This window comes from Corapipo altera, unplaced genomic scaffold (assembly GCF_003945725.1).
Source record: "Corapipo altera isolate COAL_440 unplaced genomic scaffold, ASM394572v1 113, whole genome shotgun sequence".
Lineage (NCBI taxonomy): Eukaryota > Metazoa > Chordata > Aves > Passeriformes > Pipridae > Corapipo > Corapipo altera.
The window spans coordinates 9,433,652-9,449,573 of record NW_020884895.1 but is presented as its reverse complement, the minus strand read 5'-3'; the positions used below and the strand labels follow the sequence as shown (position 1 = coordinate 9,449,573).

Genomic DNA, 15,922 nt, shown 5'->3' with positions numbered 1-15,922 from the left:
AAAGAGGGTATTTAAGATCCCTTCCAACTCAAACTATTCTGTGATCCTATTTTATGATTCTATGGTATTTCCTGAGGTCCGTTGGGAATCTCCTTTACCCAGAGCTGTGCCAGTGCCCAGCAATGGTACTGTCTCTCTCTCGTGCCACACAAACTGTGTCTAAAAGGTCAGCAGAAGGTGAAAATACCTTTATGTGACCTCTCAAGTGCTGCTGGTTATTGTATTTCTCAGGTATTGCCCAGATCTTCCCCAGGGCCAACCTTTCCACAGAGGTTCCGTCAGTCAGAGGTTGGACCCAATGATCTTGGAAGGACTTTTCCAACCTTAATGATTCTATGAACCAGTTTGAGAGGTACAAAACTTACTGGGATGATCCTCACAGCTCAGAGCTGAGCAGAGCTTCACAGTTTGGGACTTTCCTGAATATTCCACTTTTCTTTACCTGTTACAAGGTGCTGCAAAGTTAAGAATTGGAAACCAGCCCAAAACACAACCAACTTTTCATCTGGAAGGCTTCAAGATCAAACATCTGTAAATCTCCAGTGCCTTGCCCTGTCTGGGCTCTCTCCACGGCACCGGGAGACTTGGAAAACACGTGGCAGAGAATCCTAATTTGAAGTTTTACTTGTGCTCTGATTAAGCTGTGAGAAGAAACAGGCAAATGTAAAGAGAGCCACCCACTGCAAGCACATTAATTATAGGTACTACAAATCAGCCAATAATGAAGGTGAGACAGAAATCCAAGGCTTTAACAGCTTAACAATGCTCCTTCTTCTCTCGTTTACCCACAGCTGCAGGTGTGCACAGCACAGGCTTTGTCTTTGCAAGGCTAATTTGAGCATCCTGAGCCCGTGACATTGCCAGAAATGCTCCTTTATCCATGAATATTATCCTGCCATACCTGTCCTATGCAACAGAAACTCTCAGCCCCTGTGCACATTTTGTGTCACGCACAAATAAACAGATGAAAACCTGTTTGTGTGCCCTCCTTCAAGGACCATTACATTTTTCAGGACCGTAGCTGTGGCACAAAAGCTAAAAAAAAAAAAGTAAATATATAAATTAGGTCATTGAGACCATTCTCCTGATATTGTGGTGACATTTCCCTGAAGATAAAAAAAAGAAAATGTGTTAAAGAGTCTAACTTCAGAAAAAAATCTTACTCCTGGTGTTAACCAGTCCCAGCAGTCAAGGACCTGCCCATACACAGCTGAATGCTACAGGGCCAACTAAAGACACACATTTGGACTTTTTTCCTACTCTTTTCATCATTAATCATTCAATTTTACTGTTAGTTTGTTAAATTGGATGCACAAAGTAGAACTTTCCGTTTTAGTGCCACATATCACTGGAGAAGCAAAGTAGCTGCTATTTTCTCCAAGTTCTCCTATTCCCACCCTTTCATTTGCCCAGAACTATCACTTTCAGTAATGACAAAGTGGCAGCAACAAAGATTATGAACTCAGTCATAGTTTGCATTTGTGATGATATAATAAAAAACTGAGCAAACTCTGATAGTGGTTCAAAAGGATTATTCATTCACAAGCTCCTGTTGGTTACACCCACATTTCTGGCAATGGAAACCCAGTTTATTAATTTTAGGCCCTTTGCCACCAATACTTGAGTTTTTCTTCCCTTCAGTACTTCATTCCTTTTTTAATCCCTAGTATCAGAGAATCCCAGAATGGTTTGGGTTGGAAGGGACCTTAAAGACCATCCAGTTCCACCCCCTGCCATGGGTAGGGACACCTTCCACTAGCCCAGGTTGCTCCAAGCCCCATCCTACCTGGCTTTGAACATTTCCAGAGATAAATTCTTTATTCTTTTCCTTAAAATAATCAATTACTGAAGTGAGAGAACATGTAATTTCTTTTAGAAAAAAAACTGATACAGGTAGAAAAAATTTTTTGAGTCCAGAAAACAAAACCTTCATGTGCCTGAGTGGGGGTTTTTTTCCATAATACCAGAAAGATTAAAGATTCTTTTTTTCCCCCCTACAGACAAAATTGACACAAAGCAAAGCACATAAAAGTTAAGACATTTTTTCTAATAAAAAGGAAAAAAATTGCTCTGTTTCTATAAATATAAAGGCTTGGAAAAAAAAGTATTTTCTTCTAAATTGGTATTATTTTCAGAAAGCTCCTCTATGCTTCAAAAAGGAGTTTTCTCAAGATGAACAATGTGGGGTTTTTCTTAAAATGAAAACAATTTTGAAAATGTTTTTGTTTGAAGTAACATTTAAGGAGTCACATCTTTTTCAGCTACCAAAAAATCATTAAAAAATCAGGTTGAGGATTTTGGTTTCAAATTTTCCAACTTTTTCAATGCAAAATTTTTGAAGATGAAAAATCTTTAGCAATTAAATCACTACCAGACTGTTCAGACACTGTCCTAACACTGCCACATAAATATCCAGGTTTGTCAGTGATTTATTACCATAGCCCAGTATTTCGATAGGTTAATAATTATTTTGATATGAATAATTTAACTTCTTATTTAATTTTTACTTAATCCTAAAATCCCTTCCTACAGAAAGAAATACCAGTAACATAATTTCCCCCTTTTTATACAAATGCAAAGTTCCATTAAATAGAGGATCTGGACATTTAATAGCACATTATACTCATAATATTTTTATGAGATAAGAAATTCTTACTGTCCTCCCCATGGAGATGGGAAATTGGGAACAGGACTTTAATTCCAGTTCAATTCTAATTAATTTTAAATATCTAAATGTTCATATCCAACACAACCACCCAAAGCTCCAGGTAGGATTAGTGGGTGGGATAGACCTCTCCCAGGGAATGTTTTGCTCCCCTTAGGACACGAACCTCTTAAGATCACTTTCCCATATTCTACCTGGGGAACAAATTGCATCTGATTAAAGTAGGATGAGTCTGTACCAACAGGATTTACAGAGGGAAGAGGAGCAAAACCAGAGATTTTTCTGAGTACAAATTTGTGGGTGCCTCTCATACTCCAGACTAGACCTTGGTGGTCAGTGCCTGCTTATTTGTTAATAAAATGCATTGTATAAAGCATTATCATTATTGTTATTATGGTGAAAATACCTCTCTTTGGTTTAAGCAGGATTTGGTGGATATTTCCTCAAGGATTTTTTTTGGCACCCAAGGACAGGAGTGGGTTTTAAGGGGGTGTAGAAGCTCATGCAGGACTTGAACAGGAGCCTGAGAAACCCTTGTCCTTGTGAATTAACAGCCCATCCATGGGCCAGGAGATACTGGTGGCACCAGAGGTCAACACAGAGTAATGATTTCAGCTCTTTGCATTCCCAGGGGATAGAAAACCACCCCCTGGGTGAAAAGGGTGACAACACACAGGGGGAAGAAGCCCAAGAACTGTGGTGGGCTGGTGTCAGCTCACAGGAGCTGAGAAGTTGGGCTGATTCATCTTCACTTTTAAACTTACTTAAAGAAATCCTAGTGGTTGCTTAGAAAGCCTTCCAGAGGAACACCAGCAGGCACCAAACCTCTTTGAGTGACCTCATCAGAGGGGGTGACTGCTGTGCTGTGGGCAGTGGAGCTGCAACCATTTAGACCAGGGGAGCCTTAGGCACCTCCAGGGCTTTTAGGGCATCTCATTTCTTTGGCCGTCTATCTACAGCATCAACTTGGTTTGTACATCTGATCCTAAAATCCACTTCAACATAAAAAGCCACAGCAAAATTCAACTTTACAGAAGGCAGGGTTGGTTTATTGTTTCTTTAGAGCAGAGGTGCAAGCCCAGGTGCACCAAAGATTAAATTCATCCTGCGAGGAAGAGATTGCCACAGAGCATAAGGAGATTTGCAAACCTCATCACTCCTTTCCTGGCTTCAGTTTGTGGGTTTGCTGTGTGAATGGCTGCTCCCCCGAGGACACAGACATCCAGGCATCTTCTTGAACAAGCGACATCAGACAAACTTATTTCCCAGAGTCTCTGGATGCTCAGCAAAGCAGTGGCTCTCTGAGCTTTGTGATTCACTCTGCTCAAATCCTGATGCTTCTTGCTAAAAGGAGAAATTAGCCATTTGAGGATGATATTCCTGTGTGTGCCCCAGAGACACTGCATTCAAGTGCTTAGACTGATGTTAGGCCTGCATGAGTTAATTAAAAAATAATCATTTTTTCTGCTCCTCTTCTGGTTGCCTTCACTCAGGCAAATATGCTGAAATCACAAAACCAGCAAAAGGATTGCTTTAGCTAGAAGATACTATATGAATTCAGCATATTTTCTGCATAGAAATATGACATTTGTATGGAAATGACCTATTTTCTTGAACAGGCAGCTATATATCACAGAGAGTTTCACTGTAACATTTATGCAAAAGAGATTGGGAAGCACTTTCCCATAAGGTGCTTATTTCCTCCAGATGAAATAATAAGGCAAAGCATAATCAAGAAGCTTAGAAGAAATATTTCCCTCAATGTCCTATGTTTCGAGCCACTGGGTATTTGTTTTGATTTCTGTGATATTCCGTGTTTGTTTGTCTTCTGCCTTAAAGGAAGCAAAGGGCTCAGAAAGGAATAATCCATTCTCCCTCTTTCCTTTTCTAATCACATTACAGTTTGCAGGAGATGGCAGATTGGCAGCATGACAGATCCACGCTGCCCTAATGACCATGACAGCCCTGGCCTGGTCACTGGTGGAGGCCCAGGGACATTTCTGTGCAGCAGCAGCAGCAGCAGGAGTGCAGAGGGAGCTGGGAACGGGCTTTGCCGCGTGGGAGCCAAAATCCTCCTGACAAATCCACATTACCATGACCTACATTTATCCCAGCACAACACATGTGGCAATTCAGCAATCGGCCACCATTCCAGGCAGACAGCTTAAGGAATGCTGACAGAGATCATTACTTTGCAGCTTTTCCCTTCAGCTGCAGAATTATGGTGTGTTATTCCGGGGGCTGAGCCGCTTCCAGCTCCAGCGGGGGCAAAACTCGGGGTAATGACCAGCAACACAAAATCAAACCCGATGCCAACACATCACATTGACAGAAAGGTGCTATAGCCATAGAATACGTAACTAGTGAGTCATTTTTAGGCTGCTTTTATTACAAAATTACAATTTGAATTAATAGTTGCACAGCTACAAGATTGTTTTTATGCCAGCACTGAATGAAACTCTCTGACCTGATTCAACCCCACCGAAGACAAGTGCAAAATTCACCCTGCTATGAATGGGTTTTCAGCTGAGAGATCCTTTGAGCTTATCATGAATTAAGGTATAGCTTGTTCTGATGATGAATTGAAATGATTTAAAATCAATTATAACATAAAAGACATCCCAAACTAGATGTTCACTGAGCTGAGATTCTTGATTTACAGCCCAACATCCTGCCCCTAAATGGAAATCCATACATCACTGAGTCAACGTAATCAGACTTCAGATAACTTACTTTAGAGCAGAAAATTCATCTTTTTTTCCTCTGTTCAAGCCATTAGCATTAACTGGGCATTAACAGCAACCAGAATAATTATCAGTGCAGACATTTCACCATCAAAAATCCATGAGCATAACAGAGACTTCCAAACAGTCAACAACCCACTTTATTCGCCTGCAAAACCAGCCCTGAGTCATTTTGGCCACCACTTTATGTCACAAATGTAGAATGGCTGTGGAGCAGATAATGATTTACTCTGAGTCCTCTAGAAGAGTCAAACCCTTCCAGGCTTGTGCTCGGCCCCAAGCACCACTCCTTTCTAAAGAGAAAAGAAAACTTAAGACACTTGTGCCAGCCAATATGATATTAATGGAAGCAGCTTTTTGTTGTGTTTTAAAGAAAAAGGACACACCGTTGAATTGTGACTTCCCATAGTTGCATGACTATTTATATAGAGAAATATAAATTCATATAAATGTATACATATCTATAGATACACATATAATACATTTTAGGCATATACATACATACATATATACACACGGTGCTATATACACATACACAGATTTGTATATACATATATATAAATATATATATATATACACACAAATGCACACACAGCTTGCTTTTTAGCTAGCTAGAGTTATAAATTCTCCCTCCCCCACAGAGCCAAGATGATCCCAGCTGCCTCTGCTGAACACCCCACGGTTGCCTCTCCATCCCAAATTAAATATAATCCTCATTATTCTGCCGCTCTGGTTCCTGAGAAACTTGGCAACCTTTCGGAACGACTCGAGATGCAGCAATTCCTCCTGCCTTGCCTCTACTAACCTATTCTAGGAGATGCAATATGCTGCTAAGATTAAGTGTCCAAAATGCTAATATGTCTGAGAAGTGCCTCCACTGACCTACATTGGGAATGTAGGTCGTTAAGTGGCTATTTTTAGCTTCGTTACCAAAATGCCCATATTTGAATAACAGTCCAAAGCAAGCCATGCTCCTGAACCCCCCAGAACTTTCCAGCAATCTGATCCTACACTGTAACAGTGCATTCATGGGTACACACTTAGACACACACACAGCACATGTGTACATGCTGTCCAAACCCAGTGTCAGCATTTCCATAACACACGTCCCCGTTCCAGAAGAAGTAACCACACGGGAGGCAGTTACTCCTCCTTTGAGCTGTCAGCAACTAATTTTAGGAGCATCTCCGCTTTCTCCCTGAAGTGTAGCTGTTAGGGATCCATCTGCCCAGGGATTTGTGCTCTGAAGGCTGTGACAGGCTTTGGTTGGCTCGGAGGGGCTGGCAGAGCACAGGGCCCGTGACACCACCAGGGCCAACCTCGGGGGGCTGCTACAGAGCCGAGGGCCAGGTGGGCAATCCAGTCGGTACAGAGGGAAGTCTTGAGGTGCAATACACCACTCTACAGAAAAACCCAACAGAGAGAACCACATTTTCAGTTGGCCCCCGCTCCGGGCACGTGGGCAATGTGCAAACAGAGGGGGCAGAACTTGCCGTCAGCCAGAGGGATGTCTGAGCATGCAGAGGGGTCAAAGCTGAGAATGCCAGAGACCTGGAGGCTGGTTGAGAAGTTGGGCCAAAGGCAGGAAAAATAGGGGTTTATGAGATATTTGTTTACCTGCTCTAAAGAGTTTTCAACAAGATTTTCCTGTTGTTATTGACTGTCTCCACCCCAGCAAGAGGCACTTGGCTTTCAGGTGCCCTTGGCACTCTCAGCCTTGGCACAGTTCCCACCTGTCACAGCTTAACCCACCTCCCAGCAATGCCACTGTCATTCCTTCCATCAGCATTCCTGGCTGTAGTGTCACAACCCTTCAGTGCTCACAGGAACAATATATATATTTATATATATAAATTAGATATATCCACAATTCTTACTTTATTGGTTTAAAACTGAAGGGGAGAATTAACCACGGATTAAATGAGGGCTCTTTGCCTTAATCAGTGCCTTTACTCCTCCTCAGGGCTGCAGAACAAGGAGCCCATAGCTGTGATGTGCCCTTTCTTTGAAGGAAACACTGACATAAACTGGATCTAAAAAATACCTTTACTTGCCATATTTCTTTGCTTGCCAATACTATCCACTTTCCAAAGCAGCCAGGGGTTTTGGGTCACTGCAAGAAAACATAACAGAAGTGATGCCACAAGAAATTGCTCTCCAATTTAGAAGAATACATTAGCTACACATTTATTTCAGTAGTGCTTTGAGGACAACTGATCAGATGTGCCCTTGCAGGGCAGTTTAACGGCACCAGAGAAACTCTGGATGAGTTTTCTAAAGAAAACAGAGACAAAATTTTAAATGCCCAGCTTTTTAAAAGCTCATTTTTCACCAAAATGCTACAACATGATTTTTTTAAGTGCTCCCTGTGCAAACTGGGCCAGTCCCTCCAGTGGTGCAGCACCCCAGGGACTGGATTTCTCAGGGTGGAGCAGATTAGCTGGACAAATCCAACCCTGGAATCTCACTAGTGGGAATTTCTTACACCTCCCTTTGAGTCAGACTGTCCTGGGCACTCTCAGGACACGGCAGAGTGAACACATATCAGCTCTATTGAGTGGCAATTCCTGCACTCTTTTGAGCATAAGTCCTTCATTCTCTGAAGAAAATAAAAAGAATTAAATTTAAAAGTCCTATTAAAAAGTATAGTTTGGTGAGAATTTTTACACTTTGCAATATTTCCCTCTCTCCAGTCATACTCAGAATAAAATCAAACCAAACAATCACAGAACAAAAAAAAAACCCAAAAGCAAACAAACCATTAATTAACTTTGATTTGCAAAACCAAAGCCTCCAAAGCTCAATGACAGACTTTGGTTAAAGGGTTATACAATAATGGACATGTAACATATATATATATATATATATATATAAAATAACTTAGAGACCAAGTACAAAACCAAAGGTTTTTGTAGCTTTCTAGAAAACTCATCTCAGTTTAGGACAGTCTTTTGTGACAGACTCAGTTTTAAACAATTTTGGTCCAAAAAAGTATCAACAAACACATTCCTGAAGTTCTTTAACATGTAAAACAGGTACTGTCTCTGGAAAAGCAAAGTAAAACTGAGGAAAGCAAGAAAAAACTCCATAAAAATCCCATAACAGTATATTAATGCCACTGTAACATCTGGAGAAAGTCATTAACTTCAGATGAGATGGTCCCTGCAGGATAAAGGCTCCCAAACCTTTCCTCTGCTTTTTTGTGGCTGTTTGGTTGTTTTTTTTAGGGTTACTGTGATAGGGGTCCCCCCTTGGCGACGGTGCCAGGTGCCACCACCAGCAGCAGGGATGGCAGTGCCATCAGAAGCAGCAGCACATCTCAGGTCTCTTCCATTCCAATAGTGATTTATCACAATTCAGGAGCTCCTGTTTGGAATCATTCAATCCCTCCTGAAAAATCTCATTGCTGCAGAGAACCTCCCTCCCTGGCACCACGCTACAACAAGGTGCCAAATTGCTGTGCCACGTGCCATGGGCAGGATATTCCTCCCCAGCTAGTGGCACTTGTTTGAATTCCCAGATACTGAGAGATTCAACTCTTGGCTAGCCTAAAATATTTCTTCAGGATTCATAGAATATACAGAATATCTCTGAGAGATTTAGAAAATTCTGGTGGAGAAATAAAGATGTCAGAAAAAGCAAATGGACATTAAAGATTCAGTGTACGACATGAGTGAGTTATCCATATTTTATGTTGTGCTATGCCCTCTATTTGTACCTATTCTTTTTAAGGCACCCAACAGCTGAGTATATCATGTACATCTTCATGATGCCTAAAAATAACCCCACACTTCAGATGAGCATCCTTAACATTCAAAAATATAATGGTTGCTGCAACATCCACCCTGCAGAGCCTGCCCAGTGTGAATGTGGGACAGAGCATTCCTGCAGCAATGCCTGTGGCTCTGCTCCTTTGAGCCTTTTCCTGTCATTTTTCCCCCAAAATGATCTGTCTGACACCGTTCTGAAAAACACAATATCGACCAATTTAACAGAAAATGCCACCACAGGGGAGCATTTCCAGATACACTCCCAGTGATCAAAGATAACCCACAAGTCTCACCTCCTCGTGTGTAGCAAAGCAAATGCTTTCCTCAGAAACACCCCAGACTGCCCCAAACAACCTCAACAAAAACGGGAATTACATAATTTTACAACTGGGAAACTATAAGGATCAAGGAAAAGGCATTTTAAGAATAATTCTCTGAAACACAGTTGTCAGTGCCTGTTAATCATAGAATCATAGAATGGCCTGGGTTGGTATAGTTAATATTCTTGCTTTCAAAGAGAAAGATAATATTAATAAAGTATTTCCAAACAATTTGCAATTATCACATTAATAATCTTCTTGGCTAGTTGGTTACCAATGACATTAGGTCTAAACTAATTTGTCTTGATGCAAATATTCTTATTTTAAAATCAAATGCCTTAATTGGTGAGTGAGGTCAATCAGAAAAATTACTAAATTGATACAAACCCATTTTCTCTGTACCATGACTCATTTTATTCTGAAATAGTCACAGGGAGCACTTGTCTCAACATACTTGAATCCACTTAATATATGTTGTAATTTTCTCAGATCAGATTTTGCTCCTCATTCAAGTCTGTTGACTAAATCTGAGCATAATGTGGTGTTTCAACACTTGCTCCAAGGGAGCAAAATTGGGCCTCCAGGCCATACCCACTCAAGGGTTTGTTCCAAGCACATTCCAATTCTTCCACTAGCTCAAACAGGTTTCAAACTGGGGCATAGCTACACCTGCCCAATCAAAACAGCAATATTTCAAGAATTGGAAAAAGGAGTTGTATTTCCACTCACATCAGCATCAAAAAATAGCAATTTTTGCACAAAAAGCTGTCGTGAATCTCCATATTGTGTGGATTTACATTTCTTCCACGGAGAACGACTGTGTTGTACTGTACAACCCATTCATAAATCCATCCCCACATAAATTCGCTGTGAAACCCAGCTATGAGGAAGCCAAATTTAGAATCGGGCCTTGGAAAACTCAGAAAACAAGAATATGCCACGCACAGCAGCCTGATTTCCAAGTGTACATAAATCCACGTTGTAAAAGCAAGTGCCTTTGGAAGAAGTGCAAGCCTGGAACAAGTTTCCCACCTAAGTGGCTGGAGCTCTGCCAGAAGTCATACCCTGTGGTTGAGTGATGTAGCTGAGCAATGAACTGCCCCACTTACAGCCAAATTCTACACAATTTTTTTTCGTGTGAACATTTCTGTTCAACCTAAACCCAAATCATCAAGGTCTCCTTCCTCTGAAGGAGGTACTTGAACCAAGTGGAAGCAGCACAGAGCTCACGAAGTGCTGCTGGCACACCTGAGTTCTCCAGAAATGTGCAGCGCTGCAGATTGACATTTTGTAGAGACCTTTTTTCTCCTGCTGCTGGAAGAGTTCACAGAGAGAACATGAGTTGAACAAAAACTTTTTCTAGTTTCTAGCTTAAAACCAAATCAGCCACGCTCAAAAGTGGTTTTGTCTGGAAAGGCCTCTGACAAAATCTTGAGCTACCACAGCTTAACTCATATTCACTGAATAACAAATGGGGTTCTCACTCTCAGTACTCATCTAACCAGAGCAGTTCAGGTCCTGTCTTCCTGCAACAGGCATTGGATTGCTTCCCAAAATTCAGATTATTATTCATACTGTAACAATGAACATCTTTCTCTCACTGTTGATACACTCAAGAGATCCATGAAGCAATTTCCAAGCAAATTTTTTAACCCAGGGCACAGTGTGACAGTGACATCAATGACAATATCCAGGAAATAAAAAAAGAGCACCAATAATTGAGCACCATCCTTTCTATTTCCCTATGTGCAGCTGTTATTGATTGGGACTTACCTGGCCTTGCTGTTCTTTTCCACCTGTAGGAAGAATTTCAATATAGTCAATGAGTGAATAGACCAAACACATGCTGAAAACTTTGCTACCAGCACCCCCACAGGCTGAACTGCTCAAGCCAACACCAGGTACTTGTACAACAATGAAATAAGCTAAAAAAATATTTATTTAAAATAGTATCCCGTCAAACAGCTCTAATGTAACTGCAGATCACTTTGACTTTATTTGATTCCTTCCCAGTATCATGAATGCTACCAAGAATACTGCTGATAATGATATAATTAGCATTAATACTACCTAATAATTAGGTGTAACCCAGGTAAAGAGTCACCTATCACAGATCAGAGATGATGGATCCATTTTAGTTTCCTGCAGTGGAAAGCACTGCTGCCACCCACTCAGCCTCAGCTCAACATAATGAAACAGTAAAATAAGAGTCATCAAAACACCCTTTAGACATCACACTTAAATATTGTCAACAATTCCAAAGCAAATTATCCTTTTAAACATTGTCAACACTTCCAGATAGAATTGTCCCTTAAATATTGTCAGCACTTCCAGAGCAATTCATCCCCAAATCATCTCAGCACACAAGGAAAAGGAAGTTTCCTACGCAAGGAAAGAAAAATAACTCAACATAAGCCAAAAATTATCTCTTTTAATACAAAATTCCATTCTCATAGAACAAATTTATTTTCCACTGAATAAATAGATCTGCTCACCGTCCACGGGCGAGATTACTGCCTATAGTTATGTTGAAATTCTCTTGCCTTTCTGCAGTTTAATTAAAATATAAACATTATTTGCAACCGGCTTTACTCTATTTGGATACAAGTATGAACACTTGGGGGTTTGGTGACATTGCCAAATGTTTACAGCACCACTCTCACTGGGGGTTGTACTTTAACCTGATTTATACAGCTCCACATTACTTGCATGTAGGCTCATGGATGTAATTCTTACAGTTATGATGAGGAGGATCTGGCCTTTGCACTTGCACGTTTCACACCTTTAGCACGTGCATGCTCTTCTATTATCCATTTAAAAAAAAAAAAACAAACAACAAAACAAACAACAAAGCAAACGAATGAACCAACCCCAAGGGATTAGAGCTGAAGGGAGCAGTGAGAAAACACGGTATGAACTCAACAGAAGAAATTCAAATGGGTGACATTTCTACTGATGTAGTGGAGGTGATGCTGGGTTTACAAACGTCTGGAGCTGTTGCTGTGTCTCCAGACACCCACAGCTACTACCATGACTCTCCAAGACAGATGAATGCAAAAAGCCTACAAGGAGCATCCTGGTTGGAGCTGTAAATAGCAACACTTGGGGGAAGGGGGGGGGGGGGGAAACAAGTATTTATGGTTTTGTCTCTGTTAAAACACATTGTGCGGGGTGAAACCGAGCTGTTCCCCAGAGGGAGGAGGGCGGATGGTCGGGAGAGTGACCTTGGGGCGGGGAGGTGACAAATCCCGGTCCCCTCGGGGCAGCGGCAGGAGCGCTCCGGGCAGCACCTTTGGAGCTCAGCGGGCGAATAACCTCCATACACCTGGATACATCACCCTGACCGCTGCTCAGACAAATTATATTTATGGATAGATTGGGGATTTCTGCATAAAAATCGCTATTTGAAGAACTTCGGGGCGGCGCAGGCCGTGCCCCGCCCCGGTATAAGGCGCCCGGGGGTACATTCAGCGGGGCGGGCGGGGGGCAGGAGAGGGGTCGGGAGAGGGTCCGGACCGGGAGCGGGGTCGGGATGCAGGAGCGGCTCCAGAGGCGGCTCCAGAGGTGGCTCCAGGAGCGGCTCCAGGAGCGGCTCCAGGAGCGGCTCCAGGAGCGGCTCCGTGCGCGCTCCCGCCCCAGCGCTGGAGCGCCGGTGCCACCTGGCGGCCGCGCGGGGCCGCGCACCGCGCCCGTCCCGGGGCCGGCGGGGACACGGTGGGGACACGGTGGGGACAAGGCGGACAACACACCAACGGGGACAAGATACCAACCGGGACCTGCCCCCCGGGGGCAGGGAAATCCGATCGTCTTTGGTCTCGCTCCGCTTGCGGCGGGAGCGGGGAGAGGCTCTTTTCCAGATCGCATCGCCCCATTCCAAACTGGAAATGCGGTTTAATTCACCCCCTCTCCTGCGCATTTTGACTGCTCGCCCCGCACGGACTGCGGCTGCGAGCGCCGGGGGCACCCCAGCGAAGCCTCGGTGCCTCCAGCAGGCCGGGAGCCAGCGCTCCGGCGGGATGCGCTCCCAATTTTCCCGGTATTTTTAACTATCAGCAGAGCACAGCAGGGATACAGATCGCAAATCGGATTTGTGACAGTCTCGGGTGGTATCTTGGCAAGAGACGCTGTACAGGTTTTTTTTTTTTTTTCTCTGTTAACATCACAGTGCATCGAACTGTTATTAATAAAATAGCGTTCAAGGTTATGGGAGGGAAGGAAATCTCCGTGGGGGAAGCTGAAGTTTCAGGTTCAAGCTTTGTATTCCTATATATATATATATATTTGGGGTTGTATATATATATATATATATATATATGCATTGTTTTTCAAAACGTTTTATTAGGAAAGCTATACCAGACGCATCACTGTACAATGATTAAACATTACCTTTACAATTTATATTCACTTGAAATTACAGAATAAATATATGCACATTGTTGTACCTTTGTGTGTGTGTTTGTGTGCGTGTATGTGTGCATGAGAGAAAACATTAAAAGTGCTTCCTACAAAGCTGTTAGTGAGAGGTGCCCAGTAGCTTCTTTTTTTTTTTTTTTTCCCTTTTTCTGTATATTTGCATGTTGCTTTTATTAGGAAAGTGCGGATGTCCTCCAAAAAACCATGGCGTCATGATGAAGTGTCACTGAGCATCCCCTAGGTGTGTGCGCCACGTGGTGACATCCTTTGGGCTGCTCGGCTCCGGGGAGGGGGGGTTTCCCCCAGCCCACGGGATTCCCCCCGCGGCCCCCGGGCCCCGCTGCCGCCCTGCGCCGGGGGGCCGGGCTGGCGGGGGGGTGCGGGGAGGGTGAGGGTGAGTGTGCGTGCGAGGGAGGGAGAGAGACAAGAGTGAGACATTCGAGCAAGACCCTCCCCTCCCTTCCCTCTTGCAGTTTCCAGGCATGCAGCAAACTGCGCTCGTTTGCTTCTTTGCATTTTTTTTTTCTCTTTTAAATAAATGTACAGAATCTGTGCCATGATGGGCAAGAAGAAAGCAAGCCACAAAATGCCATCTTCCCTCCCCCTCCCCTCCAAGGGAAAATATCAAGGAAGTTTACTCGCAACGGAGAAAAAAAAAAAAGTAAAAAAAAAAAAAAAAAGCCAACAAACAAAACAAACGACAAGAATAAAGAAAATAAAAGAAAAAGGATAAAGGAAAAGAAAGAAAGAGAGAGAGAGACACACACATAGAATTTACTTAATCAGGATCAATACAAAGATCCCCCATAATAATAATATAATAATAATAATAATATACCTTTATGACATGGCACAGTCAAAGTCTCAGTTTCAGTATAAAAAATAATGATTGATTAACATCTGCTGGCAAAAGTCTGCGAAGGCACTTCGTCGATTACTGATCTGAGAAGGGCCCTGCCCCGCAGCGCGCACATCTGGCGGGGCAGAGCGCACAGCTGTATCCTCTGCCCGCGGGCGGCGGGGCCGGGCGGGCGGCGGGGCGGCGGTCAGAACCGGTACGTGGTCTTCTCCAGGACTTCGAGGTAATCCGGCTTGGTTTGGAGTTTGGCCCTTAACTCGAGGTATTCGCTTGTGGGGGTTTGGTGGTCCGGGAAGCCCTTGCCGGCCGCGAAGAGGAGCGTCTCCTTCAGCCTGGCGTCCTGCTGCAGGTCCGGGTATTGCATGCCGGGGGGGTGGACGTGCAGTTCCTTCAGCTTGGGCACGGTGCCGTACAGGCAGTCCACGAAGCCCACGGCGCAGGGCGGCGGGCGGTCGCGGTCCCGCGGGGCTCCCCCCGCCGCCGCCGCCGCCGCTCCGAGCGCGCCCGCCGCCAGCCCTCCGCCCGCGGGGTGCTGGGGGTGCACGGCCACGATGGTGTTGAGCTGCGAGCTGGACACGGCCAGGCTCCACTCCTGCTCCTTCTCCAGCAAGGTGCGGTAGCTGCTGCCGGGCTCCGGCGCGGCGGCGGGGGCGGCGGGGTGGGCGAAGCCGCGCTCGCCGCCGCCCCGCAGCAGCTCGGCCGCCTCCCCTCCACCTCCGCCGCCGCCGCCGCCGCCGCCGCCCGCCGCCTCCTCCTCCTCCCGCGGCTTGTAGATGGGGTTGTTGCACATCTGGGTCACCGGGTGCGGGATGTAGTCGTAGACGTGGCCCGCCGGGGGCGCTTTCTCCGGGGACCGCTCGCAGGTGCCCCCCCCGCCGCCGCCGCCGCCGCCGCCGCCACCCTCGGGAAAGAGCCTCGGGCAGCGCAGCGGCACCGCACCCAGGTCCGCCGCCTCCGCCCGCGGGCCGCGGAACGGCAGCTTCCTCCGGCGGCGCCGCAGCACGAAGGCGAAGAGCCCGGCGGCCACCAGCACGGCGGAGAAGAAGAGGACGAGCAGGCTGAGGATGAGCACGGACAGCGGCACGGCGGCGGCGGCCGCGGCCGGGGGCAGCTCGTAGGCGGCCGCGCCGGTGGCCGCGGGCGGCGGAGGG

At 44.8% G+C, this 15,922-nt stretch overlaps 1 protein-coding gene across 1 annotated transcript in view; it reads right to left on the bottom strand.

The window, feature by feature from the left end:
- Nucleotides 1–5,033: 5,033 nt before the first annotated feature.
- The window catches only part of SLITRK3 (SLIT and NTRK like family member 3), a 14,931-nt gene continuing 4,042 nt past the window's right edge, over nucleotides 5,034–15,922 (bottom strand). Inside the window, exons 3-5 of the mRNA XM_027647331.1 lie at nucleotides 14,751–15,922; nucleotides 7,454–11,295; nucleotides 5,034–6,810 (exon numbers count right to left, since the gene is read on the bottom strand). The exon at nucleotides 14,751–15,922 is cut by the window's right edge and continues 15 nt beyond it. Coding sequence (XP_027503132.1) covers nucleotides 14,959–15,922 — 964 coding nt within the window. The 3' untranslated portion in view covers nucleotides 5,034–6,810; nucleotides 7,454–11,295; nucleotides 14,751–14,958. The remainder of the gene's footprint in view (nucleotides 6,811–7,453; nucleotides 11,296–14,750) is intronic.